This window comes from Pongo abelii, chromosome 6 (genome assembly GCF_028885655.2).
Source record: "Pongo abelii isolate AG06213 chromosome 6, NHGRI_mPonAbe1-v2.0_pri, whole genome shotgun sequence".
In the NCBI taxonomy this organism is placed as follows: domain Eukaryota; kingdom Metazoa; phylum Chordata; class Mammalia; order Primates; family Hominidae; genus Pongo; species Pongo abelii.
In genome coordinates, this window is record NC_071991.2 from 40,075,908 (window position 1) to 40,103,492 (window position 27,585).

The 27,585-nt window shown below is 56.3% G+C and overlaps 1 protein-coding gene and 1 non-coding gene across 2 annotated transcripts; both read left to right on the plus strand.

Moving 5' to 3' along the window:
• Positions 1–182: 182 nt before the first annotated feature.
• MYO1G (myosin IG) lies at positions 183–26,128 on the plus strand. Its single transcript, XM_024249812.3, has 26 exons — positions 183–2,202; positions 2,630–2,706; positions 4,307–4,376; positions 4,690–4,914; positions 5,431–9,922; positions 11,723–11,931; positions 12,136–12,229; positions 13,144–13,309; positions 13,566–13,619; positions 16,559–16,669; positions 16,996–17,112; positions 17,719–17,943; positions 18,041–18,186; positions 18,627–18,741; positions 18,907–19,077; positions 19,299–19,369; positions 20,833–20,907; positions 21,054–21,186; positions 21,954–22,120; positions 22,512–22,719; positions 22,932–23,155; positions 23,703–23,847; positions 24,273–24,377; positions 24,630–24,743; positions 25,666–25,820; positions 25,895–26,128. The coding sequence occupies exons 5-26, from the start codon at positions 9,828–9,830 to the stop codon at positions 26,049–26,051; spliced, it is 3,057 nt and encodes a 1,018-aa protein (XP_024105580.1). The 5' UTR covers positions 183–2,202; positions 2,630–2,706; positions 4,307–4,376; positions 4,690–4,914; positions 5,431–9,827; the 3' UTR covers positions 26,052–26,128.
• LOC112134492 (small nucleolar RNA SNORA9) lies at positions 3,217–3,349 on the plus strand. Its single transcript, XR_002915914.1, has one exon. It is a non-coding gene; the product is annotated as a small nucleolar RNA SNORA9 (small nucleolar RNA).
• Positions 26,129–27,585: the final 1,457 nt, after the last annotated feature.

The following is a 27,585-nucleotide window of genomic DNA, read 5'->3' on the forward strand; positions in this document are numbered from 1 at the left end:
TGCAATTCCCCTGTCTTGATAAATTGGTTCTGCCTAGGCAGCAGGCAAGGTGAACCTGTTGGGCCATTACAATCTCATAGCAGTGGCAGAATGGACAGACCAGTGAACCCTGTGCTAGGACAACCTGCACCAGGCCCTGGCTGTTGTAGAAGGTCTTTTTTTTTTTTTTTTTTTTTTGAGATGGAGTTTCACTCTTGTTGCCCAGGCTGAAGTGCAATGGTGTGATCTCGGCTCACCACAACCTCCACCTCCTGGGTTCAAGCGATTCTCCTGCCTCAGCCTCCCAAGTAGCTGGGATTACAGGCATGCACCACCACGCCTGGTTCATTTTGTATTTTCAGTAGAGACCAGGTTTCTCCATGTCGGTCAGGCTAGTCCCAAACTCCCAACCTCAGGTGATCCGCCCGCCTCAGCCTCCCAAAGTGCTGGGATTACAGGCATGAGCCACCGCGCCTGGCCTGTTGTAGGAGGTCTTGAACAAACCACTTAACTTGTTTGGGTGGGCCTTAGTTTCCATGTTAGTAATCTGGAAGTAACAGTTCTGCCTTATCTGTCTGTTAGGGTTTTGACATTTAGTGAAGTATGGGACTTGTATACTGTAAAGTGATTGAATGTATTTACTAGGTGCAATACATAAAATACGAGTTTCAAGCACTGCTCTGCTTTTACTTATAGAACCACGTTCTCACTTTTCTAGCCTGATCATTCAACACCCTTGAACACATAGTCCTTATCTCTCGCTCCTCACTGAGACCCTTCCAGAACACTACAAACTTGTAATACTTAGCTGTATCACCAGCAAACCATGTCCTTCCCAATTTCAGGACCTTTCAATGTGCTTTCCTCTGCCTGGGGGTGGGTGGGGGGTGGAGGGTAGTTTCCTCCCAACCCATGAAACCTGTCCACAAAGGTAGAAGAGACAGAAAACCATTATTGAATAAGTATTAAACCAGATTCTGATGCCGTACATCACATGCAACCTGCTAAAGGCAACACAAAGACAGAAACTCACTTTTTCTACACAGCTAAGTAGAGATAGCCCATCACATTATGTAGGTTTTGCATTTTGGAGTCAGGTGCCAAGTTAAGTCTTTGTCCTCCTAAGAAGCTGGACTCTTGGCCCTTTCGTCCCTTAACAATTGCATTTCTTTCTTTCTTTGTTTTTGAGACGGAGTCTCGCTCTGTCTCCAGGCTGGAGTGCAGTGGCGCTATGTCGGCTCACTGCAACCTCCACCTCCCGGGTTCAAGCGATTCTCCTGCCTCAGCCTCCCGAGTAGCTGGGATTACAGGTGTGCACCACCAGGCCCAGCTAATTTTTGTATTTTTAGTAGGGACAGAGTTTCACCATGTTGGCCAGGATGGTCTCGATCTCTTGATCTTGTGATCCGCCCGCCTTAGCCTCCCAAAGTGCTGGGATTGCAGGCGTGAGCCACCGCACCCAGCCAACAATTACACTTCAAGGAGATGGCTCCCAAGAAACATTCCTGAGTTGAGCCTGGCCATAGAAGAAAAAGACTTGAGTACATTTGGAAAGGAGAGAGGCTGAAATTTTGAAAGAAAAAGGGAGGGGGATGGTTTCTTGTCCCTTATTTTCCGCAGGGAAAATTAAACCCTATGTATAATTTGTATTTGCCCTTCCACCTGCATCACCTTTCCCACATGCTCCCACAGGCAGGCTCCTGTTCATTCCCAAGGCTCCGTGTCCACATCGTGCTTGGATTCCGCCCGGCCCCGCCTGTGAGGCCGCACCAGGAAGGCACCACCCATTAGGGGTTCAGCGCGCCCCTCCAGGCCACGCAGTCAGGCCTCCGTCCTTTTAGCTGTAGGGGCAGATTACGTAACTCCAGCCTTCTGGTCACTAAAGGAGGGTAACAAAGGGCGGTCGAGAGACTCCACTGAGTTGACACGCAGACGCAGCCTCAGGACCCTAAACTCTACGCCCCAACATACCCTACCAAGTGAGCGCCAGCGGCCGCGTGACGTCATCTACCCCAAAAGCTGTGGCCCCGGCCACGCACGGCTTCGGGGCGGGACTACGCGGTGACGTCGAGGTGCGCGGCGCAGCGCGCGGCGTCAGTCTTGGCTGGCAGACTTTGTACTCTGTATTCCGTACGCGGAACTCGCAGCGGCGCGATCTTCGGCAGCCTAGTCATCCACCGCCATCCTGGGCCCCACGTGTTGCCTGACCATTCCTGAGCCCAGGTAGGGGTCCTGGGGGATCGGGTTCATTGGCGGGCGGCGTGGGAGGCTGGGCCGCAGTGAGTGGGGGCACCAGTGGTTCTTGGAGCCCAAGCCTTCACTACACGTGCTACTTCCTCGCAAGAGGCGGTTGAGCGCGTTCGGAACATTTTACCCGGAGGAGACTCGGGGGTTACGTGATGAGTAACCTCGTGCTTCTCTTTCAGCAGAGAAGTGGGGCTTCTGCATGACCTGGGTGGACCCCAGTAGGTGGGATGGGACATGTGGTCAGGAGGGACCTCACCGGAAGGCATAGAGTAGCGTGTAGACCTACCGCAAGAGAGGCTGTAGAGTGGGCCAGGCGTTGCAAGGAGCTAGAGCTGGATAATGGTTCAGAGGCACAAGCTGGAGCTAACTGCGTTTGGAGCTAACTGCATTTGTTCCCTTCTAGGTGGGAGCCGTGGCTGAGGTGACGGTCTCAAAGTGGAAGAGCTTACTGTCACAGCAACTCTTTTGCAAGATGCCCCGGTAAATCACGTTGCAGAGACCCCAACTCTGCCTTCCTGGAACTAGGCCTGCGTTTTCTCTGAACCATTATTTCATGGGGAAAATGAAATCTACTTCATGTGCCTGGCCTACTTACTCCTTCAGAAATGATTTCTGAGCCGTAAGATACATGAGAAAAAAATGAAGGGGAAAAGGCAATATTTATATTAACTACACGATGATAAGGATGTTTCTGGTCACAGTGAAAAGCCATGCTAGAATTGTAGTGTCATAGAATAATGTGGAAGTTTAGTTCGTGTTGTCTGATCTATTTAATAATTTAATAAGGTTATCTCCTCCAAGACACCTTCCCTTCTTCCTCAGCCAGACAGGATCTTCCCCTGAGAGTCATCAGTAGCTCTGGGCTCCTGGAACCAAGCTCAGGTGCCTAATTGAACTCTGGTCTCTTCCCACAGCCTCCAGCAGGGACTGGTGCTTAGTGAGAGTGGACTGCCAGATTCCTTGAGTGTGGGGGATTTGGGTGAATGAGGGTAGCAAGCCTCCAGCGTGCTTGGGTCTGCGGTGACCCTATGCATTCCTTTAGTGCTTGCTAGAACAGTTTTGAAACGGTTTGAGGCCTTGCCCTGCTCCATCCAGAGCAAGGTTATAGAAATTTCAGACAATGACTTCCTCCCTCCTGGATCTAGCATGCTGGGCCTTGTATAGATCTGTGCCATTTAATGTGGCAGCCACTTGGCATGCATGATAAAATTAAATTTGGAGTTCTATTTCATTTTCACACTATCCACATATCAGGTGGTCAGTAGCCACAGGTGGCCAGTGGCTACCGTATTGGACCGCACAGATGAGAGGGCATTTCTGTCGCTGTGGAAGTTGTTCTGGCCAATGCTGGTGTGAAAGGTGAAGGGAATCCTGAGTGTTTGCTATGCTCCAGGCTCAGTACAAATTTTATTTTATTATACACTTAAAGCAAAAGCCTTATAAAAGTTGAGGATGAAGCCAAGAGAGGTGGTAAGCGTAGGAGTTGAAACAGTAAAGAGGAATAACAGGGAAGAGTCCTGCCCTGAGAGACTCATGGAACAGGATATTTACAAGGCAAAGCAAAGAGAACCAAAGTCTCAGTTCTGCAGAGGAGCTGAGTGCCCCAGGAGCTAGTGGAGGGTGAGGTCAATGTGTGCTCATCTTAAAGGAAAAACTCATGGAAGAGGAAGGTGCTAATGTTGTTGAACACCTATTTTGCGCCAGACCTCTTAATTCTTGTTTTAAATCTTTGAGGTATCACCATGAGGTCGTTTTTAAGTTCAGTACAGATGAGGGGCCCAAGGTCAGAATTATGTGTCCAGGGTTGCCCAGCCACAAACCAGCAGATCAGGGTTTGATGCCAGGCCTCTCTAACCCTGCAGCCTGAGTGGAATATAGAAGCTGGTGGGAAGTTTGAATGGGAAGGAGATGGATGCCTTCAAGTTCTTGTCTTGGTGTTAGGTGTGTTAAAGGACTGGCTGGGATGGGAAGAGTGTTGCTGGCTTGAGCATAGCACGAGCGGCACAGCTCCTGTGTTCCTCTGGGTGGTGGGGTCACCTCTCTTAAAGGTAGAGGCTTCCAGCTGATTCTGTCTTTTCAGGCCAGGAACAGTTGCTGAACACCCCAGGCCTGCTGAGGTCCCTCCTTGAGTCTCATGTTCAAGCAGTCTTGTGAGTAAAGCACTGGCTACCCCTTTTCACTTACTATCTTTTCAAGGATGTTCCACCACCTTGGAAGGTAAGAGGTAGTACCTTCTTCCAGAGCAGAGGGCAGGCATTCTTGCTGTGCGCTGTGAAAGGGTAGAGTCCTGCGCTCCTTTCCTGTAGTAGTCCAGTGGCCCATGCAGGTGCCTCTGACTCCCCTATGGGAACTGGGGCAAGCTTGGGAGTGTGGTTGAAAATGCTGATACTCTGGCTATTGCTATTGCTTTGAATAATCAGTGGTCCCTTGTCCCTAATCGAGGAATTTTGTATTTTCTACCAGTGTCCATGAAACTGGGAGGCGACCTTGTTAGCTGCCAGTTCCTGACAGCCACCTCTCACCAGTGGCCTCACTCTGTGTCCCTGACCCAGCACAGGGCACAAGAGTGCCTGCCATCCCTCAGTGTTTCTACAGCAGCAATCCCGAGATGCCAGAGCTAGAGGGGACCTGACCTGAGAGAAGATACCTTCAGTGGCTGCCAGGCTGTTCCTTGGAACCTGTGCAGGGGTAAGTGTGCAGGAAGGTCTGACCTGGCAAGTCACTTGACTCCTGTTTTATTTAGAGTCACCTGGCTAAGGAAAAGTTCAAAAACCGTCGCCTTATTTTGACCTTCCCGTATTGTAAGTCAGGTGATTGAATCCCAGAAAGGTTCATTGTCTTCAAGCTGACAGTACTATTTTGGGACAAACAGTTGTCTAGTGTTTGGACTCATGAACGCTGATTCTTGGGGGTGGTATTTTACTGCTTTTCTGATTTAGTTTCAACATGTATAGTCTTTTCTCCAGAGTTACCTTAGGTCAGTGGCCAGTGTTTCAGCCCCTGGAAAGGGCATGGGCTGCCACTGAGGTTGGTCACAGGCCTCTCAGCTCATGGCGGGAGTGGGTTCAGGAGTTGGTAAGTAGGATTCAGTTCTGTTGTTGCCACTGATGGCAACAGGGGTTTGTAATAATCCCTAGTTGTGTCAATTATGTCACTTAATTTTTACAACAGGTCTCTGAAGTGTTTCTCATCTCATTTTTACAGATGAGGCCTGCCTGTGTTAATACACTTAGTGAGGAGTGGAGCTGAATTTAAACGCAAGTCTTGGCACCTTAATTGAGCAAGTTTGAAACCTCGCTTGTTGCCCTTCTGGAAGGAGTCAGGAATTTCCAGTTCTGGGCCTTGGCTGTGGGTCTGACAGACAGACCTCTGGCCCTAGGTTTGGGTGCCAGGTTCTCTGCTTCCAGAATGAGAGGCTTTGCTGTGCACCAGGACCTGGGCCCTTCTGGTATCTCCTGAATGAAAAACAAGGGATATTTAATAAATATGGATTTAAATATGTAATTTAGTCTTGCCTCTTCTTTACGTATGCCAGATGGAAAGATAGGAAGACCCTGCGTCTTCTTGAAGGAGTTGTCAGCTAAGTCCAAGGGATCCCCAAGTATTTCACCATTCTCAATGCTCATGCTTGTAGATAGCCACTTGGAACTCTGATCATCTTATGTGCACGTGCCACCGGTTTCAACTGACAGTGGCAAGCTGTGGTGGCAAGCTGTGGTGAGAGTTCACAAGCCAAGGCCAACTGGCTGAGTTCTACAATGAGGTGATGGTGCACAAAAGCACTGTCATCAGGAGCTTTACCTTCAGATCCTCAGTGGTTTCCAGGAACATTTGATGGTTGGCTCGATAAGACATTCTGTCTCTTCAGATAGTCTTAGGTATTCACCTAAGCATTCAAACAAGTTACAGAAGTAATACCCTTAATTTGTGTGATGTGCCCCAGGTTGGTGTTGGGGATGTTGTCAAGGAATGTTGCAGCAGGCCAGGCCAAGGCCTGACAAATAGAGCCATTAAAGTACCAGTGACTTTTTTTTTTTTTTTTATTGAGACGCAGTCTCTGTCGTCCAGGCTGGAGTGCAGTGGCATGATCTCAGCTTACTGCAACGTCTGCCTCCCGGATGAAGTGATTTTCTTGCCTCAGCCTCCCAAGTAGCTAGGATTACAGGCGCCCACCACCATGCCCAGCTAATTTTGTATTTTTAGTAGAGGCGGGGTTTCACCATCTTGGCCAGGCTGGTCTTGGAACTCCTGACCTCGTGATACACCCACCTCAGCCTCCCAAAGTGCTAGGATTACAGGCGTTAGCCACCAGGCCCAGCATTTTTTTTTTTTTTTTTTTGAGACGAAGTCTTGCTCTGTCACCCAGGCTAGAGTGCAGTGGCATGATCTCAGCTCACTATAACCTCTGCCTCCCGAGTTCAAGCGATTCTCCTGTCCCAGCCTCTCAAGTAGCTGGGATTACAGGCACATGCCACCATGCCTTAATTTTTGTATTTTTAGTAGAGATGGGGTTTTACCATGTTGGTCCGGCTGGTCTCGAACTTCTGACCTCAGGTGATCCACCTGTCTCGGTCTCCCAAAGTGCTGGGATTATAAGTGTGAGCCACTGCGCCCGGCCTCCAGTGACTTACATTCAATTTACTACTGACAGTGAATGGAAAAGCACCCAAAAGGGCCTGCAACAGGAGGCACAGCATCTCACCTTGCTGAGGAGCCAATTCTAGACTGCAGCTGAGCATATTGCCTAGTCTGCAGCTATACCATGGGGGGAGTGGGGTATGAACCGGAAGTCTCACATCCCTGCTTAGAAAAAAATCCCAGGAGACAGCAACTCCTGATAGCCTCCCAGAAGGATGGAGCAGGGAATGGAGCTGGCCTTATGGCAGCGCCTCCTAGGCCTCCACTCTCAGTTCCAGGAGGCTCAGTTGAGCTGTGTGGCCTGTGGCCTATGAGAGTACACCCCTTGGTAGAGCCATTCCCCTACAATTAGCCCAATGGTATCACCTCAGATGAGGTAAAAAAAAATTTTAAATAGAAATACTAATTTATGGTACAGTTGTGTAGAGCCGAAAAAGCAACTCCCCTGAAAGGGGACATTTTTCTGGGGCTGGGGATTTGCTGCAAGGTCAGCACCAACAGAGCAAGCCTGGGATTTGAAGGTTGCATCGAGGAGGTTGAGGGCAAGGGAACTGCAGGTGCAGCAGTAGGAGCCCTGGTGGAGGGAGGCATTGTGAAACTGATCCAGATGAGATAATGAGAGTGAAACTCACCAGGGCCAGGATGGTTTCCTCAGCCCCTGCCAGGCTTGAGTTGATGGTGGCCCCTCCTTGCTGTCCTTCCATTAGGAGCCTCTGCCTTTGTTCATCTACCTGTTCTACCAGTCATACCCCGTAAGGAGCATGCCCTGGGGAAGCTGCAGATAGAGCTACCATTTGTCCTGCCTTCTGAGGACCAGGCCGTGACTCTGACTGACCGGCTTTTCCCTGGGGTTTGAGTAGGACCCACTGAATTCAGTGCTAGAAGGGCCCAGAGGTCTGTTGACCCAGGAGGGAACTTCCTTTGCAGTGATGTCATCTCGGCCTCAGTTTTAATATATGTAAAATGAAAATAACAGTAACTTCTACATGTGTCATGAGAATCAAATGAGGCAATGCATGGCAAATTTGTGCAAACTACCAAGGAAGGACGCCCAGGGTCCCAGCAACCAGCAGCGGCTAAAGCAAGGGCGGGCGAACCCCTCCCACCAGCCAAATCTCTGAGCTAAGAGTGGTCTTGACATTTTTAAGTGGTTAGTGGTGGGGGAAATACCTAAAATAGTATGATTACGTGACAGATGAAAAGTTTGCAAAGTTCAGATTTCGGTGTCCTTAATGTTTTACTGGAACACAGCCATCTTGGTTCCACTGGTTGGCTTGACTCCCTGGGGGCTGGGGAAGTGAAACTGAAAAGGCAGATGAGCTGGCAAGAGTCTGGGTGAGAATTCCCAGACTTGAGTGTAGGTTTGGGAAACCCTTCAAAAGCACCAGCCCAAGAGCCCGGGGGTGGGGAGGAGGCCACACTTATCAGAGTTCCGAAGGACTGATCTTGAATTTGCCCAAGAGGAGCCCCAGGTCTGGCCCAGGGTGGAGCCAGAGGCTGCCCACTTACAAATTTGGGGATTTTTCAGGCCAGCGGCCCCTTGTCGCAGATGGCGCATGACTCAGTTTTATTAGGTACTTGGATAAGTACTTTCAGTTTTATCAGGAATGCATTTGCTTTAAGGTATTTGAGAGAAAAAAAAATAACCTTAACTTGCCTATCCGTTACTTCAAAGTTTAAAAAATGGGATGACTGAAAGACAATAGTTAAACTAGTGCTTATGAGTACAACAAATCTCAAAGGCAGCACATGAATGACTGAAGTTTGGCAATTCTGGAGTCTGCCCTCTGACCTCCCTGTATGAGGGAAGGGGTGAAAGAGAAATGTCCCCAGTCTATTTGTAGGATGAGAGAGAACTGCATCCATTTGACCTTTGATGAGAGAATTGCCCCAGTGTTCCTACAGGATGGGTGTGACCTGCCCCAGTCTGTCCTGGGATGAAAAAGAACTTTTTCCAGTCTGTCTGGAAGCTAAGAGAACTGCACCCCTCCCACTTCTTCCAGGAGCACCAAGGGTCAGGAATGAAGTGTTTGGAGATTTTGGCCACTCCCTAAATGCAGCCACTGCCCAAATGCGCTGCCTCATCTTCAAAGCGCAGGGACAGCAGTTCTGAGATGAGGCCCCAGGGCTCCAGGCATGTGCCTGGTCCTCACTGCAGTTTATGGGGGATTGGCTGGACGCAAGTACAAAGCAGAGGACAGTTAGGGGCACAGGGGTCCCACTGAAGGCCAGCCCCATGCAGAGGATGCTCTGGGGTCCTCTGTCCCTCCCCCGTGGATGGGGTGGGGAACTGCAGTGCTAGGACCACTGGCCCTTGGCAGGTCACACAAGAAGCTTTGCTCGTCTACACCCCATTGTGGCCTTCACACTTCAAAGAAGGCTGTTGCCCCCACCCCAAAGGCCTGGGCATTAGGATCCTTTTTCATTTTTGTATGAATGTACAATGTACATACAGTAAATTGCATCCAGTGTTCAGTTCTGACTTGAGAGACACGCACAGCCAGGTAACCAAGATCACGTCAAAAAGTCTTTCTTTAAAGTCCCACAAGTGACTCTAATGTGCTGCCAGGGTTGGAAACCAACCCACGAAGTCTTGTCTCCTGCTTGTGGGTGGAGGGGAGCTTCCGAAGGAGGCCAGCAAAGAACCCTCCAGAGCGGGGAGGACCCAGCATCCGGCCCCTCAGCCCTGGCTTGCAAACGGGTCAGACCGTTAGGCACAGCCTCCTTGTGGGGCGCAGGGACAGGAAGCAGGGTTTAGAGCACCTCGAGGGGGAAGGAGTGGCAAGTGCGGAGGGCAGCCCCTCCCAGGACTAGAACCCACTTCCTACTTTACACCAGCACTGGAGGAGGCTGGTGGGGCAGGGCGGGGGTGGTGGGGCCTCCCCCAGCCTTCCCTCCCCCTCTCCTTCACTGTTCTTCCAGCAGGCACAGGAAGGTGAGGCAAGGTGTTTCCAGCCGGCAGGATGGAGGACGAGGAAGGCCCTGAGTATGGCAAACCTGACTTTGTGCTTTTGGACCAAGTGACCATGGAGGACTTTATGAGGAACCTGCAGCTCAGGTAGGCCCAGGGCAGGAGGCAGTGGCTCCCCTCCTCCAGGGTCTCCCACCTTGCGTCCTCACAGAGACCTGAGGGAAAGAGGAAGGCACGCTGCTGTCCAAGGGAGGGGGCAGTGACACACACCCACCCAGACCAGATGGGGCTGAAATGAGCGCCTCAAAGCACGGCCCCAGGGGACAGGAACAGACAAGGAAGCAACTGTCCCTGTCAGGGCTGGCAAGTCAGTACTGGAGCTGCCCACCGCCTCAACCCACCCCTGCCTCCCACACAGTCCAGGCATCTTCTGCCCCTTCTTTCCTGCCCGATGGGGCCAGGGCATGACACTTCTTGGACAGATAGGTACCAGGCACTATCTTTGCAGGAGGGACCAGGGGCACCTCCTTCCAGCCACTTCCCAGCCAGTTGTTGATGCTCCCTCGATGCATCTCATCCATGGGGCCTGGCCTGAGCCCTGGGGACACTGAGATGAAGCAGTCAGCCTCCACCCTAGGGTCCAAACATTCCCACCAAGTTGAGGTGACATTCTCCTGGTGTACATGGAGTATCACAGGACACAGTTGGTAGAAGTGATATTGGAGCCCAATTTACCATCAAGGAGGGTGGGTGGAGGGCCGGGAGAAGCCCAGGAGCTAGGGGCATGGCACAGTAGCGTGGCCATGCAGGCAGCTGGGCTTCCTGCCAGGACTCCCAGGGAGGGGCAGAAGGCCACCTGCTGTGTGCTCCGGAAGCTCCCTGGGGAGAGCTTGGGGACCAGGATGCCCACTAAGCACAGAAGTCAAGAGACCACAAGCCTGGCCCAAAGAGAGGAGGGCTAGCCAGCACATGAGCTAAGCACTTTGTGCACATTGTTCTACCTCATTCTTATAAAATGAGCTTATGAAACATTGTCCTCTCCGTTTTGATTAGGAGAACACTGAGCCCCGGAGACGTGGGTGACTTGCGCCCTCATCCCCAGCTTGTAGGAGGACGGGAGCTAGGCCCAAGAAAACCCATGTCAGAGGTGGTGGAGAAAGAGGAATCTCAGGACAGGCCCACCCAGGACAGGCTGCCGGGAGACAGGGCCGTCCGGGGAAGGGTGGGTACCACACACCAAGGGGAGATGGGTCTGAGGGGCAGGCCTGCCAGTCCTCCCCCCAGGGGCAGAAAGGTCAAGAGAAGGGCAGACATCCACCCCCACTGGTGACCAATTTGTGAAGGAAAAGGGTCGAGAAGTCTGAGGCTGTGCCAGGGGAGAGGCAGCAGCCACTGGCCACAGGCTGGGGGGTGGGGGGTGCAAAGACAACGACATCAACCCCCTCCCTGTCATCTGGGTGGGGCTGGGTGGGGTCCCCTTTTGTCTCTGGGTTCCCGCCCAGGCCTTGAGACAGGAAACAGCCGAGGAGGCCCCTCCTTCCCCTCCCAGCCCAGTCACTTCTTCTCAACCCCATCTCCCCATCTGCCCTGTGGGGTTAACCCCAGGAGCCAGCCCTGACTCACAGCACCCAGTGCAGTCTTGGGCAAGTCTGTTTCCTTTGCAAAACCGGTGGTCATGTTTCCAGTGACCTTGGGACCACTGGGGAGACCACTGTGGACCCCAAATTCTATGCCGCAATGGGGACAGTCTCTGAGTGGCTCAGCTCACCCAGGATGGCACCAGGGAGACGCAAGGTCAACACCTGCCCCCTTCTTCCTTCTCCACTCTCAGCCCCTCAGGGTGGGAGCGCTGGCCTACTGGGGCCAGGCCCTGATATGGGCTCTGGCGAGAGGCCTGTGGGTGCCTGTAAGCCTGTGAGTGCTGAGGCCTGCCCCTGCTGTGTCCAGGTTCGAGAAGGGCCGCATCTACACCTACATCGGTGAAGTGCTGGTGTCCGTGAACCCCTACCAGGAGCTGCCCCTGTATGGGCCTGAGGCCATCGCCAGGTACCAGGGCCGTGAGCTCTATGAGCGGCCACCCCATCTCTATGCTGTGGCCAACGCCGCCTACAAGGCAATGAAGCACCGGTCCAGGGACACCTGCATCGTCATCTCAGGTACCTGTCCCTGCAACCGGGCCCCCACCCTCGGCATCTTCATTTGTGAACATTTGGAGGGCCATTAGAGCATCTCCTGTGCCCTGTGTCCTGATGGGGGCCCTAGGACCCCATCTTGCCAGTCTTGGGGGTGTGGGTGGGCACAGGGAGCTGGGCTAAGAGAGCGAACCTGGCTGATTCTGTCAACTCTGGTCTTTCCGGCAGGAGAGAGTGGGGCAGGGAAGACAGAAGCCAGTAAGCACATCATGCAGTACATCGCTGCTGTCACCAATCCAAGCCAGAGGGCTGAGGTGGAGAGGTGAGCGGCAATGGGCAGCCCTGGGCCTCAGCATGGCAGGCCAGGGACCTCAGTGTGGCAGGAAGGGCTGGCTCTGGGGAGCGAGAGACGGCAACTGGAGTCTAGCTCAGGTCAAGTTCAGTGGGAACTTGGGAAGTTTCCAGATAATGCTAACACACCCGGAGGTGAGACAGGGTGACCCATGCCAAGGACCTCTCCTTGGGTGGGTGAGACCTAGCCAAGGGACTGGGCCTACCAGCTGGGAGGAGGCAGCAGCCACAGGTAGGATGAGGAGAAGTGCAGCAGGGCCCAGAGATGCTTGAAATGGCTCATGGACAGGACAGCAGGCAGATTCCATGGAAACCTGGAGAAGCTGGCAGGCCCTGGCCAAGATGGCCAAGCATGCCAGGTGGCTGTGTGGGTGATGGCCAGGAGCCTTGAAACCAGGAAACCTGTCCCTTATGGAAGCAGCTTCCTCTGTCAGTGCCTGTCTCTTGCTGTCAAGAGGCAGTGAGATGGGATTCAGGGGGGACAAGCAATGTCAGTTCCTGAGCACATATGGCCAGCACCACTGCCCACCCCTGCAGCTGGAGGTCTAAGGCCCAGTGGTCAGAACAGCCCCTCCTCCCCAGGCTGCAACTGAGGCCTGGGAGGGGAAGAGGTGGCTGTGAGAAACAAGGACCTCAATGCTACACAGACTGTGCTGAGCACAGCCAGCCTGGCAAGTGCATTTCCCAGCCTCTCAGAGGTGAAGTGACCGTCACAAAACCTCAGAGGCAACACTGAGCGAGGCCAGGCCATTGGTTCCCTCTCAGCAAGTTCAGAGGAACCCAAGCTGAGATGCTGTGATTTCTGTTGGGAAGACTCAGGGGCAGGGACAGCATTCCCCAGATGGGAAGTCTTTGCCTTGAGCCCCAGCCCCTCTGCCCTGACAGGGTCAAGGACGTGCTGCTCAAGTCCACCTGTGTGCTGGAGGCCTTCGGCAATGCCCGCACCAACCGTAATCACAACTCCAGCCGCTTTGGCAAGTACATGGACATCAACTTCGACTTCAAGGGGGACCCGATTGGAGGACACATCCACAGCTACCTACTGGAGAAGGTGGGCAGGTGGGCTGAGGAGACCTTCATGGGGAGCCCTGGCTGAGACCCATCCCAGGCCTGGGAAGGTACCCATCCTGACGGTGCAGCTTAGGAGGGCTGGGCTCTCTCTCCCTGTGGCCCTTCTCTGGGCCTCAGTGTCCTCACAGTCAGGACTTTCTGACCCCCAGCCTGCCTTGCACCTGGGAATGCTCAGATGGGGTCTCCAGGGTCAGACTCCTTCCCAGGCCTGAGTCCATCTGCCCCTCTCTCCTCAGTCTCGGGTCCTCAAGCAGCACGTAGGTGAAAGAAACTTCCACGCCTTCTACCAAGTAAGCCCTGAGGGCAAGGGGAGGTGGAAAAATGGGGTGGGGAAAGGGAGGGCAGCAAGCTGGGCCAACTTGTGACCCTTCCATCACTACCCCAAGTCCCCCTCTCTGCCCACTCAACCCCACCTAGCCCATCGTCCTCACTCCCCACCACACTCACCCCAATCAGTACCCCACATCCCACACACAAGAGGGTGTGAGCTTGGAGGGAACAAAAGCAGGATGTCCCCTTTATCTGAGACACTTCCAGATGAGGGCTCTCTGGGACCCATAAAGTGTCTCTGTGAACAATAAGCTCCCCACGAGGTGGGTGTCCCCTGGGATTACAGGCAGTGTCTCTAGTGATATCAGAGCTCAACACTGAAGTGGTGCTCCTGGGGACACGGGCATTGACTCTGAGCACCTCTGTGAGATAGGCGCGCCCAGGGACTGTCTCCACAAGCTTTGACACCCCACTGAGGTGGGAGCTCCCTGGAAACAAACAGTGTCTCTGCAGTCTCAGCTTGACACTGAAGTGGAGCTCCCTGGCACACCAGCGGTGTGTTTGCAAACTGTGGGCTGCCCACTGTGTCCTCTGGGACACAGGCAGTGTTTCCACAGACTCCAAACTCCCCCACTGAACTGGGAGCACCCTGGGACTGGAGCGGTGTCTCTAGGGACTTGGAGCTCCCCACTGAGTTAGGAGTTTCCTGCAGCACAGACATGGTCCCCACCAACTCTCAACTCCCCAGTGCAGTGGGAGCTCCCTGGAACACAGCAGTTTCTCCCTGGTACATAGGCGGTGTTTCCATGGATTCTGAGCTCCTTACTGAGGTGGGAGCTCCCTGAGACAAGCACAGTGTCTCACAGACTCTGTGCTCCCCATGAGACAGGAGCTCCCTCGGTAGCAGGCAGGGTCTCCAGGGTCTATGAACCGCCCGCTGAGGTGGGAGCCTCCTGGGATGCAAGGAGTGCCTTTAAGGACTCTGAGCTTCCATGGTGTGGTGCTCCCTGGGACACGGCAATGTCTTCACGACTCTGACTTCCCACTGAAGTCACACTCTCTGGGACACAGCAGTGTCTGTAAGGACTCTGAGCTCCACTGAGGTGGGAGCCCCCTGGGCTGTCTTTCCAGTGAGTCTGCACTGAGGTGGGAGCTCACTGGGAAACCAGTAGTGTCTGTGTGGACTCTGAGCTTTATTTGAGGTAAAAGCTCCCTGAGACACTGGCAGTGTCCAGAGACTCTGAGCCTCCCCCTGGTGGGAGCCCCTGGGAACACAGAGGGTGTCTCCACAGACCCTGAGCTCTCACTGAAATGAAGCTCCCTGGGACTCCGGCAGGATCTCCACAGACTCTTACCTCCCCACTGAAATGGGAGATTTTGGGACATGGGCAGGGTCTCCATGGACTCAGAGTTCCCCCACTGAAGGGGGAGTTCGGTGGCACATGGGCAGTTTCTCTAATGACTGAGCTCCTGGCTGAGGTGATTGCTCCCTGGGACGTTGCCAGGGTCTCCACAGACTCTGAGCTCCCCATGAGATGGGAGCTCCATAGGATTTGGGCAGGGTCTCCATGAACTATAAACTCTCCACTGAGGTGGGAGCTCCCTGGGACACAGAGAGTTTTTTTCAGACTCTGAACTCCCATGAAATGGAGCTCTTCGGAGCATGGACAGTGTCTTCAAGGACTCTGAGCTACCCACCGAGGTGGGAGCTCAGTGGGACATGTGAAGCAGTGTCTCCACAGACTCTGGGCTGTCCACTCAGGTGAGCTGTGTCTTGGACACAGGCAGTGTCTCTATCAACTTTGGGCTCTGCTCTGAGGTAAGAGCCCCCGGGACAGGGGCACTATCTCCTTGGACTTTGAACTCCCACCAAAGTGGAGCTCACTGGGACAGTGGCAGTGTCTCCACGGATTCTGAGCTCCCGCTGAAGTGGAGCTCCCTGGGAATCAGTGTCCAAGAACTCTGAGCTTCCCTGAGGTGGGAGCCCTCTGGAACACAAGGAGTGTCCACGCAGACTCTGAGCTTCCATGAAGTAGGGCTGTCTGGGACACTGGCAGTGTCTCTATGGTCTCTGAGCTCCTCACAGAGCTAGGAGCTCCCTCGGACATGGACGATGTCTCCACAAACTCTCCATTCCCCTCTGAGGTGGAAGCTCTCTGTGACACGACCATTGTCTCTGTGGAATCTGAACTTCCCACTAGTGGGAGCCCCTTGGGACACAGGGCAGGGTTTCCACAGACTCTGAGCTCCCACTGAAGTGGAGCTCTCTGGAATAACAGCAGGATCTCCACAGACTCTTACCGCCTCCAGTGAAGTGGGAACTTTTGGGACACAGGCAGTGTCTCCATGAACTCTGAGCTCCCTGCTGAGGTGGGAGTTCATGCATCACCGGTCGTGTCTCCACAGAGGCTGAGCTCCCTAGGACATGGGCTCTCCCTGGGTGGAGAGCAATGTCTCCACGGAACCTGTGCTTCCTACTGAGGTGGGAGCTTCCTGGGACAGGGGCAGGGTCTCCAGTAACTCTGAGCTCCCACTGAAGTGGAGCTCCTTAGGATTCTGCGGTTTCTCCACAAACTCTTACCTCCTCACTCAGTGGGAGGTTTTGGGACCCGGGTAGTGTCTCCACATACTCTGAGCTACCCACTGAGGTGGGATCCCCCTGGGTTGAGGGCAATGTCTCCACAGGGACTGAGCTCCTTACCAAGATGAGGTCTGGCACAAGAACAGTGTCTTCATGGTGGAGTCATAGCTCCCACTGATGTGGAGCTCCCTGACCCACTGAATAGCTGAACGGGGAGCTCGCTGGCACACAGAAACTGTTCACACTGTCTGACCTTCCCCCATGTTTGTTCGTTCAATACTGGAAGGAAGTGCAAGTCGGTTTGTTCTCCTGCCTCTGTGTGTGTACAGGGGGACATCCTGGGAGCTTATTTGTCTAAAGAATGCCTGTGTCCTCTAGTTGCTGAGAGGCAGTGAGGACAAGCAGCTGCATGAACTGCACTTGGAGAGAAACCCTGCTGTATACAATTTCACACGCCAGGGAGCAGGACTCAACGTGACTGTGCACAGTGTGAGTGTGAGGGGCACCAAGGGCTCAAATTGGGCTCAGTATCAGGGCCTGAGTGTGGTGAGAGGGAATGGGCAGCACTCAGCACAGGCCAGGGTGAAGTGAACTGTTTGGGTGAGTGGGGAGGGTGGTCGGGGTGGAGGGAAGATGGCTGATGGAGGGGACAGAGTGCAGGGGTGAGCAGGTGCTTAGGCTGGAGTAATCAGGGTTCAGGAAGGGGACAGGGGACAGGGGTGAGCAGGTGCCTAGGATGGAGGAATCAAGCCTCAAGGGGGACAGGTGTCCTGGGCCCAGTGTGGCTTTGGAGTGATGAATCCCTTCTACCCTAGGCCTTGGACAGTGATGAGCAGAGCCACCAGGCAGTGACCGAGGCCATGAGGGTCATCGGCTTCAGTCCTGAAGAGGTGGAGTCTGTGCATCGCATCCTGGCTGCCATATTGCACCTGGTAAGCCTGGCTCAGAAGCCTGGGAGGGCTACCTCCCCACAGGGGTTTCCCGGCTGGGAAGCACCCAGGGATGAGGAGGAGACTGGCTGGAGATTCCCCAGCAATGTGCTAGGCTGACTGCCTCTCCTGCAGAAGCTGAGCTGCTTGAGTGATGAGCTCTGTTGGTTCATGGTCCAGACCCCATTCTTAGGGCCAGGGCAGCCAGGCACAGTAAAAGCTGAGCATCATGCAGACTGCCTCTTAGCGCAGTCATGAGCTGTGTGGCTTTGGGTGCATTTACTCAGTGCCTCTTGGTCTCAGTTCTCTCTAAGCGGCATGAGGAGTAAGTAGTGTAGGGCTCCTCTGGCTCCTGGGAGGATGCGATGGGGTAATTCACATATCATTTGGACTCGAGGCCTTGGCAGAGACTCTGGTGTGCCCATGCCCCCTTCCCCCAATCTCTGGCTGTGTCTGTGCCCATGGTGAGCAGCTGACCACGCTGGTCTGAGAAGGAGCTGTACTCTACCGCATCCATGTCCCCTGCTTTCCTTCCTCCTTCCTGTCCAAAGTTGTCCAGGCTCCTTTGGGACATGGAGCCTGAGCTGTTCATGGTTTTCCCATCACCAGGGAAACATTGAGTTTGTGGAGACGGAGGAGGATGGGCTGCAGAAGGAGGGCCTGGCAGTGGCCGAGGAGGCGCTGGTGGACCATGTGGCTGAGCTGACGGCCACACCCCGGGACCTTGTGCTCCGCTCCCTGTTGGCTCGCACAGTTGCCTCGGGAGGCAGGGAACTCATAGAGAAGGGCCACACTGCAGCTGAGGCCAGCTATGCCCGGGATGCCTGTGCCAAGGTATTTTGGGGGCAGGCACAGGGAGGGAAGCCCAGGAGGCCTTCATGGGGGAGGCCAGGACAGAGGCAGCAGGAAGCAGGGTGTTCCTATCCCTCAGGCAGTGTACCAGCGGCTGTTTGAGTGGGTGGTGAACAGGATCAACAGTGTCATGGAACCCCGGGGCCGGGATCCTCGGCGTGATGGCAAGGACACAGTCATTGGCGTGCTGGACATCTATGGCTTCGAGGTGTTTCCCGTCAACAGGTGGGTGGCTGGCCAGCCACATCGCCACCTCTGATGCCCAGTGGCTTTGCCCACTTAGTCCTGGAAAGCTCGGCTGGGGCTGGGCAGCAGGAATGTCTGAGTTTCTTCCGGCTGGTCCCTGGGACCAAGGCTCATGCCTCCCAAGCCTGCCTCACCTGCACCCTCTGGCCATTGATGTCCTGATGGAAGGCAGAATTACGGGGCTTGAGTAATTTCTGGTCATGACTCCCAAGTCCACTCCAGAACACGCATGCAGGAGGTGTGTGTGGGGTAAAGGAGGAGTCCAGGGCAGGGATGCGTAAGCCACAGGGAAGCCACACAGGGTGCTGGCACCAGAACCCTCGATGAACATTAGCAGAGATGTTCAGGGGAGCAGCCATCCATTACCATGCACTCCACAAGTAGCGACCTCCCCTCTGAAAGGCCCACCCCACCCCTAGTTTCGAGCAGTTCTGCATCAACTACTGCAACGAGAAGCTGCAGCAGCTATTCATCCGGCTCATCCTGAAGCAGGAGCAGGAGGAGTATGAGCGCGAGGGCATCACCTGGCAGAGTGTGAGCTCTGTGGCCTGGAGGGAGGCCAGGCGGTGGGGTGTGGAGGGGCCTCAGCCCATGGGGAGGGGCCCGGGCTAGCCTGACAGGTGGCTGAGTGTGGGGCGGAGGAGGGGAGGTGGCCTGAAAGGCCTTTGGGAGTTTCCTTGCTGGCTGCCTTCGCCCCAGGTTGAGTACTTCAACAACGCCACCATTGTGGATCTGGTGGAGCGGCCCCACCGTGGCATCCTGGCCGTGCTGGACGAGGCCTGCAGCTCTGCCGGGACCATCACTGACCGAATCTTCCTGCAGACCCTGGACACGCACCACCGCCACCACCTACACTACACCAGCCGCCAGGTGCCCCCGGCTGTCCCAGTGCTGCCACAGTGGGCTGGTGGGACCTGCCCCACAGGCACCACGCTGCCCATGCCTCGTGGGGCCTGGTTGGGGACCCAGCTTTGGTGCCATTGTCGTCACTGTGGCAACCTTCTCTGCCCTGGAGGTGGGGAGGCAGGGCTATCCCTTCATACAGACCCCCCACATATCTTTTGTGCCTTGACCTCAGCCTGTCCCCATAGCTCTGCCCCACAGACAAGACCATGGAGTTTGGCCGAGACTTCCGGATCAAGCACTATGCAGGGGACGTCACGTAAGGGCCCCCTCCCACCCACATCCCTGGCCTTCCCACAGGCAGCATGGCATGTGTCATGGGGCAGGAGCACTTCAGGAGAGTGGCTGGGAGACAGGTGTTATGGCCCCTTCTGCCACCACTACCCCTTCAAGACACTGAAAACATGCCGGACAGCAGATTCACAAGTGAAGAGCAGGAAACAGGGTTTGAGGATAGTGGTTAACCATGGCTGCATTCTTCTGGGAGCCTTTAAAAAATACCCACATCTCATGTCTGGGCCCAACCCTATACCAGCATCTGTGGGGTGAGGGGCTTCAGGCTGGTGACGTGGGGGTGGGGAGGGAGTGGAAGGTGCAGAGGGGGCCAAGATTCTGCATTTCTAACAAGCTCCCAGGTGAGACCTCGCTACCATACTTGGACCACGTTCCCAGTGCCAAAGCCCAGGTGTCCTTCAGAGGTTGTCATGATGGCTATTAATTTATGTGTTGCTTGCCGCATCCCAAAATGATTTAAGGTGACTCACATGGAGGTAAAGTGTTTCATGAGAATTTCTCAAGGAGAGGAAATAGAAATAGATGATGACGACAAAGCAGCCCAATATCATTTACCTTTATCTGCTCGCAAAATCTACACCCATGAGGTCGCTCATGCCTGTAACCCCAGCACTTTGGGAGGCCGAAGTGGGTGGATCACCTGAGGCCAAGAGTTCGAGACCAGCCTGGCCAACGTGGCAAAACCTCATCTGTACTAAAAATATAAAAATTATCTGGGCATGATGGCGCGTGCCTGTAATCCCAGTTGCTTGGGAGGCTGAGGCACAAGAATTGCTTGAACCTGGAAGACGGAGGTTGTGGTGAACTGAGATCACACCACTGCACTCCAGCCTGAGTAACAGAGTGAGACTATTTCTCAAAAAAAAAAAAAAAAAAAAAAAAAAATCCATTCCCTGAGCCTTCACAGGTGCTGCAGTTGGAGCCAAGATTTGGTACTGACCTTTCTAGCAGTCCAAGAACTAGACAGTGATTCTGAGGCTCTCAGTGCCCACAGATCAAAATAGGCCCAGGACTCAGGAGTTCCTAGTCATAGCTGTAGTCGCTGATGTTTATCAAAATTCAGTAGGCACTGTTCTGAGCAACTGATGTACACTGAAGCACAGAGAGGTTGAGTGGCTTAGGCAAGGTAACACAGCATGCATGTGGTAGATGCAGGACTCGTTGCTAGGACATTTGGCTTCAGAGCTGGGGGCTTAACCACTCGATTCATCTTCCAGGAGAGAAATGTCTCCTGAGGGAGGGAGTCTTAGATGATGAAAGAGAAAGCAGGTGTGAGGGGGAAGGAGAGGAGCCAAGGCAGAGGGAGGAAGAGAGACTGACCTATGGGAACAGAGGCAGATGGGAAGAGAGTGGGGGCTGCTGGGGTCATTAGCACTCTGGCCTGGCAGCCCCCGCCCCTGCTCGCTCACCAGCCCTGGCTTCTGTCAGGTACTCTGTGGAAGGCTTCATCGACAAGAACAGAGATTTCCTCTTCCAGGACTTCAAGCGTCTGCTGTACAACAGGTGAGCACGGCTTGCTGGGCACCATAGGGAGGGCCAGGGCCCTGGGGCCCCAGAGACTCTGGGGTCAGGCATTGACTAGCGTCAGGACGGGGGTGGGCGGGGCTGCTCTCCCTGAGGATGGCTGGGAATTCGGCCTGTGTCTGCAGCACGGACCCCACTCTGCGGGCCATGTGGCCGGATGGGCAGCAGGACATCACAGAGGTGACCAAGCGCCCCCTGACGGCTGGCACACTCTTCAAGAACTCCATGGTGGCCCTGGTGGAGAACCTTGCCTCCAAGGTATGTTCCACCCCTCTCCCACTCTGGCTGTTCTGGATCCTTCTCTCTGTGCCCTCGGTGCCAAGTAGGGTCCCAACCACCTCTGTACATCATAGTGGTGGGGAGAGGGTTCTTGTCCTGTCTGCATGAGCCACATCTGCTCCAGCAGTGGACCCTACCCACTGCACAGGTGAGATGTGGGGCCTCAGGGGCTGGGCTGAGGCTTGATCAATCATGGGGAACCCAGGCTTCTCCTCGCCCCATTGTCTCTTGAACAGGGAGGGGTTTGGGGAGAACCTGCTGAGAGGCTGGCTTGGCCCAGCCCAGCTCTTGGCAAAAACCCAGGATTCTTCTGGCAGGTGGGGCCAGAGAGACAGGAAACTGGCACAAGCTTTCTCGGGGAGCTTTGGGTCAAAAGTCAGAGGTGGAACAGGTGAAGGGTGGGGGAGAGGACACATTAGGGTGAGCTTAACAACAGAACATCCAGAGATGTCAGACCCTTTTGGAAGGAGAGAAGGAAGGCAGATGGGGTGAGGCCTGCTCCTGCCCCTGCCACGCCCAGTCCCCCGCCCCTCTGACCAGGGGCTGGAACCTGGCTCTGAACCTGGCCTTGCTGGCCTCTGCCCAGCACTTAGGGCTTCCAGGGCCCTTGTTCTGCTGATTTCCCTTCTTTGTTCCCGACTCTCCTCCTGGCCTGGGACCTTGAGGGGTTGGGAAGCCCCTGGTGTGGGGCAGGGTGCACAGTGCTGCTGGCGCAGACCCTCTCCAACTCCCCTCTGTCCCCGCAGGAGCCCTTCTACGTCCGCTGCATTAAGCCCAATGAGGACAAGGTAGCTGGGAAGCTGGACGAGAACCACTGTCGCCATCAGGTCGCATACCTGGGGCTGCTGGAGAACGTGAGGGTCCGCAGGGCTGGCTTCGCTTCCCGCCAGCCCTACTCTCGATTCCTGCTCAGGTACTGGCACCTGACACCCATCACTCCATGGGCCGTAGTCCCTGTGTGGAGTCCAAGGGGTAGGAGCAGAGGGTCCCCAAACAGCATGTCACAAACATCGGTACAAGCAGGAACCAGCACGCTGCTGGCCTCAAGACACCAAGATATCTGGGAGGACATGTGTGTGAGCACATGCATGTGGGGACATACAGGTGGGAACATGGGTATGAGGTCTGTGTGAGGACATGTATGTGAGGACATGTGTATGGGAAGACACATGTGCATAGGTGTCATAAGTGCTCCAGGAACACATTCTGTATCCCTGCCATCTCCCCAGGTGTGAGGTGGGCAGGGTGGGCTCCATCATCTCTCCCTGAGGCCTGGGCCACACTGCCCTGTCCTGTGGTGACAGGTACAAGATGACCTGTGAATACACATGGCCCAACCACCTGCTGGGCTCCGACAAGGCAGCCGTGAGCGCTCTCCTGGAGCAGCACGGGCTGCAGGGGGATGTGGCCTTTGGCCACAGCAAGCTGTTCATCCGCTCACCCCGGACACTGGTCACACTGGAGCAGAGCCGAGCCCGCCTCATCCCCATCATTGTGCTGCTATTGCAGAAGGTGAGGTGGGTGGGGCAGGAAGACATCCACTATGGAGGTGGGGAAAGCTTGTGTCCCAGGGGCCACAAACACACTTGTAAGTTTCACAGGAGTCTCTGCTTGATGGAGACAGGCCAGGGAGTGCTCAATAAATGCTTAGGGCCAGGTTTGGGGCTAAGGGTTAGGGCCTGATTGAATTTGACTGCGTATCCCATCCCGCCTGGCCCACCCAGGCATGGCGGGGCACCTTGGCGAGGTGGCGCTGCCGGAGGCTGAGGGCTATCTACACCATCATGCGCTGGTTCCGGAGACACAAGGTGCGGGCTCACCTGGCTGAGGTGCAGCGGCGATTCCAGGCTGCAAGGCAGCCACCACTCTACGGGCGTGACCTTGTGTGGCCGCTGCCCCCTGCTGTGCTGCAGCCCTTCCAGGACACCTGCCACGCACTCTTCTGCAGGTACTACTCTCAGCCCACCACACATTCCATTCAGCTGGCATCCACTGAACACCTTAACCCATCATCCCGGGCCTGCAGTGTGTGGATGGGAGACACACCAGCCCCCTTGATAGGTGGGAAGATGGATGCTATGCCACATTAGCTGACTGCTTATGTCCCACAGTTGGTGCAGAGCCCTGACCATCTTGGGTACTGTGGTGGTCATTCAAGGTCCAGGGCTGCAGCCTGCAGGGGGAGGCTCATCAGGGCTGGGAAGTAAGGGGATTCTGCATCTGAGTGGGGTCTTGAGGGCTGAGTAGGAGTTCTCCAGAAGGAGGGGCACAGAGCAGGCTCAGAACGGGAGGACGCTGGGCGACTGCTGGTCCCAGGGTCACCTTCCAGGAACAAGCATTAGGCACAAGGGGCCAAGGCCAGAGAGGCCGGCAGAGGTTGGGACACGAAAGGCAGGCAGTACCAGGCTGAGGGCTCAGCTTCTTCTGTGGAGAGGGGGCTCAGGGGGCACGTGAACACATGGCCAGCATCTGTCTGACTGCATGCCCTCTCCCAGGTGGCGGGCCCGGCAGCTGGTGAAGAACATCCCCCCTTCAGACATGCCCCAGATCAAGGCCAAGGTGGCCGCCATGGGGGCCCTGCAAGGGCTTCGTCAGGACTGGGGCTGCCGACGGGCCTGGGCCCGAGACTACCTGTCCTCTGTAAGTGCCAGGCGAGTCCAGGGCTGCCAGGGGGAAGTGGGCTGCCAAAGAGGGCTCTCGGCTAATGCTGTGACCAGGTCCCCTCAGATGTCCTCTCCCAGGCCTGGGGTTGTCTGTCCTGGTGGCCCTGCACCTCAGCCTCCACCAGAGCTCTGCAAGGTCTCAACCTGGGCTTCAGGAGCAGTGGCCTTCGGGGGTAGGTGTGGATGACAGGAGGGCCAGGCTCAGATGCAGCCTAGAAGTCAACACAAGAGGGCTCTGTGCCCTCAGGAAATCCAGGGCTGCTCAGCTCACGCACATGTCTGTGTGACTCAGTTTCCCGAGATGAAGGATAGCTATGCTGATTCACAGACAGCTGCTATCAATTGAGTGTAGTCCCATGACCCAATCCCAAGCAGTGCCCCCTCCCCTCCATCTGTCCTCAGGCCACTGACAATCCCACAGCATCAAGCCTGTTTGCTCAGCGACTAAAGGCACTTCAGGACAAAGATGGCTTCGGGGCTGTGCTCTTTTCAAGCCACGTCCGCAAGGTTAGACAAGGGACAAGGATGGCTTCAGGGCTGTGCTCTTTTTCTAGCCACATCTGCAAGGTTAGAAGCTTGTGCAGAGTTTTGGGGGGGCACTTGGGAGAAAATGGAGGCAACCCCAGCCCAAGCCCAGCTGCTCCTGACACTCCCGAAACTGTCCTCAGCGGGGAGGGGAGGCAGTAGGGACTGCCGAGGCCTGGGGCCCTGGTGGGTGACAGGGCAGCACCAGCCTGGGTCCAGCCACCTCTCCCACAGGTGAACCGCTTCCACAAGATCCGGAACCGGGCTCTCCTGCTCACAGACCGGCACCTCTACAAGCTGGACCCTGACCGGCAGTACCGGGTGATGCGGGCGGTGCCCCTTGAGGCGGTGAGCAATGTGGGTTGGGAGTAGCGTGCAGCATCTGTGAGGGGCACTGCTGGGCTGCTCAGAGTCCTGCCTCAGTCTTCTCCCCCGTTTACCTGAGATGGCCCAGACCATCCTAAAACTGAGCGATGGTGGCACCCGTGCTGAAAATCCTGCAGTGGCTTCCCACGCCCACAGAGTGAAAGGTCCCATCCTGTGATCCCCACCAGCCCAGTCACCCCCCACCCCCACTCTCACACTCTAGCCAAGCCAAATGGTCCCCTCTTCCAACTTGTGCCCAACTGGGGGTTCTCCCACCTGGGCATTCTGGGACCTAAGTCCCCGACACAATGTTCAGGGTCTCCTGTGGGATACCGTCCCGGCCACTCTGGAACCTTCTGCCGAGCTCTGTGGCCTACTTGCTCCCTTCATTAGCAGCCGCTGTTCCCATAAATTCTCTTTCCCACAGGATGGGGGCAGGGATCAAGGCCAGGCTACCTCTGGGTCTCCCACAGTTTCAGGGGTCCCACGACTGTCCCAATAGAAAGCGCGGTGAGTGCCTCGCTGTCTAATGCCACAGCCCAGAGCCGGCGTGGTTGTTTAAATGTAGCGAAAGTGACCTAGAACTAAAAACGGCTCCTCCAGGCAGTAGCACATGCAAGGGCTTAGCATCCACAGATGAGCAGTGGCGGCCCTGTTGGACAGCAAGGATCTAGAACCATCCGTCCTGGAGAAAATCCTATTGTGCAGCGTTCCGCCCAAGCTTCCCCGTGTCAGCAGGGCCCGGAGAGGGAGGAGGGGGCGGTGGGGGCCGGTGGCCCTGGCGAGGGCGGCGCTCCCCGGGTGCGGTTGGGGGTTCGGGAGAGGCTTCCTGGGGAGGGGGTAAGTCCGGCTAGGCTGGGGTGCAGGTTGAGGCGGCTGCACTCTGACCTTGCGCTCCGCTCAGGTGACGGGGCTGAGCGTGACCAGCGGAGGAGACCAGCTGGTGGTGCTGCACGCCCGCGGCCAGGACGACCTCGTGGTGTGCCTGCACCGCTCGCGGCCGCCACTGGACAACCGCGTTGGGGAGCTGGTGGGCGTGCTGGCCGCACACTGCCAGGGGTGAGTGCGGGCTGGGCGGTGGCGGGCACGAAGCCCCGGTCGCGTGGCCGCCCTGACCCCTCCTCCTGCCGCAGGGAGGGCCGCGCCCTGGAGGTTCGCGTCTCCGACTGCATCCCACTAAGCCATCGCGGGGTCCGGCGCCTCATCTCCGTGGAGTCCAGGCCGGAGCAGCCAGAGCCCGATTTCCGCTGCTCTCGCGGCTCCTTCACCCTGCTCTGGCCCAGCGGCTGAGCGCCCGCACCCGCCGCACCCCGAGGCCGCCGATTGTCCGCCCCGCCCGCGCTGCAAATAAACCTTCTGAGTCAGCCCTCCTGCTTGCCGCTCCTGCCTCACCCGCAGGGGCTCCGGCGGCTTCCTCGGTCAGGTCCACCTGCGCCCGGCTCAGCCGCTGGGGCCCCAACTGCAGGCGGCCAGGCGCCCCGGCTGGGTATAGGAGCCCGAGCTCTCGGAGTTAGCGCTATCCAGAGGAAGCAGTGCCCTTTGTGCCCCAGCCTGCCCCGTCCACGCAGTGGTCCCCTGTTCCTCTCCACAGGGCTCCTGGCCTTGTTCCTACCGGGCCACTGGGGAGGGCTTGGGGTTCATCTTCAGGCGGGGCTGGGGAGCACGCCTGGAGACAGAGCTATCACGGGATGTGCTGCCAAGCCGCCGTGGCCCAGGGCTGACGCTATCCCAGCCGCGAGCTGTCCCTGTCCCTGCTGGATGTGGGTGTCTGAGGCGCTGGGACCGACCTCTGGAGCCTGGTAACTGAAGGACAGGCCCTGTGGCCAGAACTCCCAGCCTCCGGGAGCAGGGCCTGTGCCCTGGAAAGACCCACAGGGAGGCCTTAGGAGACCCCTGCAGCCCCCGGGCTGACCACCCCTTCTCCAGGCCTACCCCAGCCTCAGCCTCCAGCAGCTTCGCCAGCCCCTCAGGGGCCCTCATGGCACCAGGCCCTCAGCCTCTCATCCCTCAGGCCCTCAGCCCTCTGCCTCCTTCAGCCCCTCTGCCTCCCTCAGCCCCCTCAGCCCTCAGCTCTCTCAGCCCCTCAGCACCCTCAACCCCCCTCAGCCCCTTAGCCCTCAGCCTCCTTCAGCCCCTCAGCCACTTCAGCCCCTCAGCCCCGCAGCCCCTCAGCCCCTTCAGCCTCTCAGCCCCTCAGCCCCTTCAGCCCCTCAGCCCCTCAGCCCCTTAGCCCCTTCAACCCCTCAGCCCTCAGACCCCTCAGCCCTCAGCCCCTCAGCCTTCAACCCCTCAGCCCCTCAGCCCTCAGCTCCCTCAACCCCTCAGCTCCTCAGCCCTCAGCTCCCTCAGCCCCTCAGCACTCAGCCTCCTCAGCCCCCTCAGCCCCTCAGCCCCTCAGCCTCTCAGCCCTCAGGCCCTCAGCCCTCTGCCTCCTTCAGCCCCTCTGCCTCCCTCAGCCCCCTCAGCCCTCAGCTCTCTCAGCCCCTCAGCACCCTCAACCCCCCTCAGCCCCTTAGCCCTCAGCCTCCTTCAGCCCCTCAGCCACTTCAGCCCCTCAGCCCCTCAGCCCCTCAGCCCCTTCAGCCTCTCAGCCCCTCCAGCCTCTCAGCCCCTCAGCCCCTCAGCCCCTTCAGCCTCTCAGCCCCTCAGCCCCTTCAGCCCCTCAGCCCCTTAGCCCCTTCAACCCCTCAGCCCTCAGACCCCTCAGCCCTCAGCCCCTCAGCCTTCAACCCCTCAGCCCCTCAGCCCTCAGCTCCCTCAACCCCTCAGCTCCTCAGCCCTCAGCTCCCTCAGCCCCTCAGCCCTCAGCCTCCTCAGCCCCCTC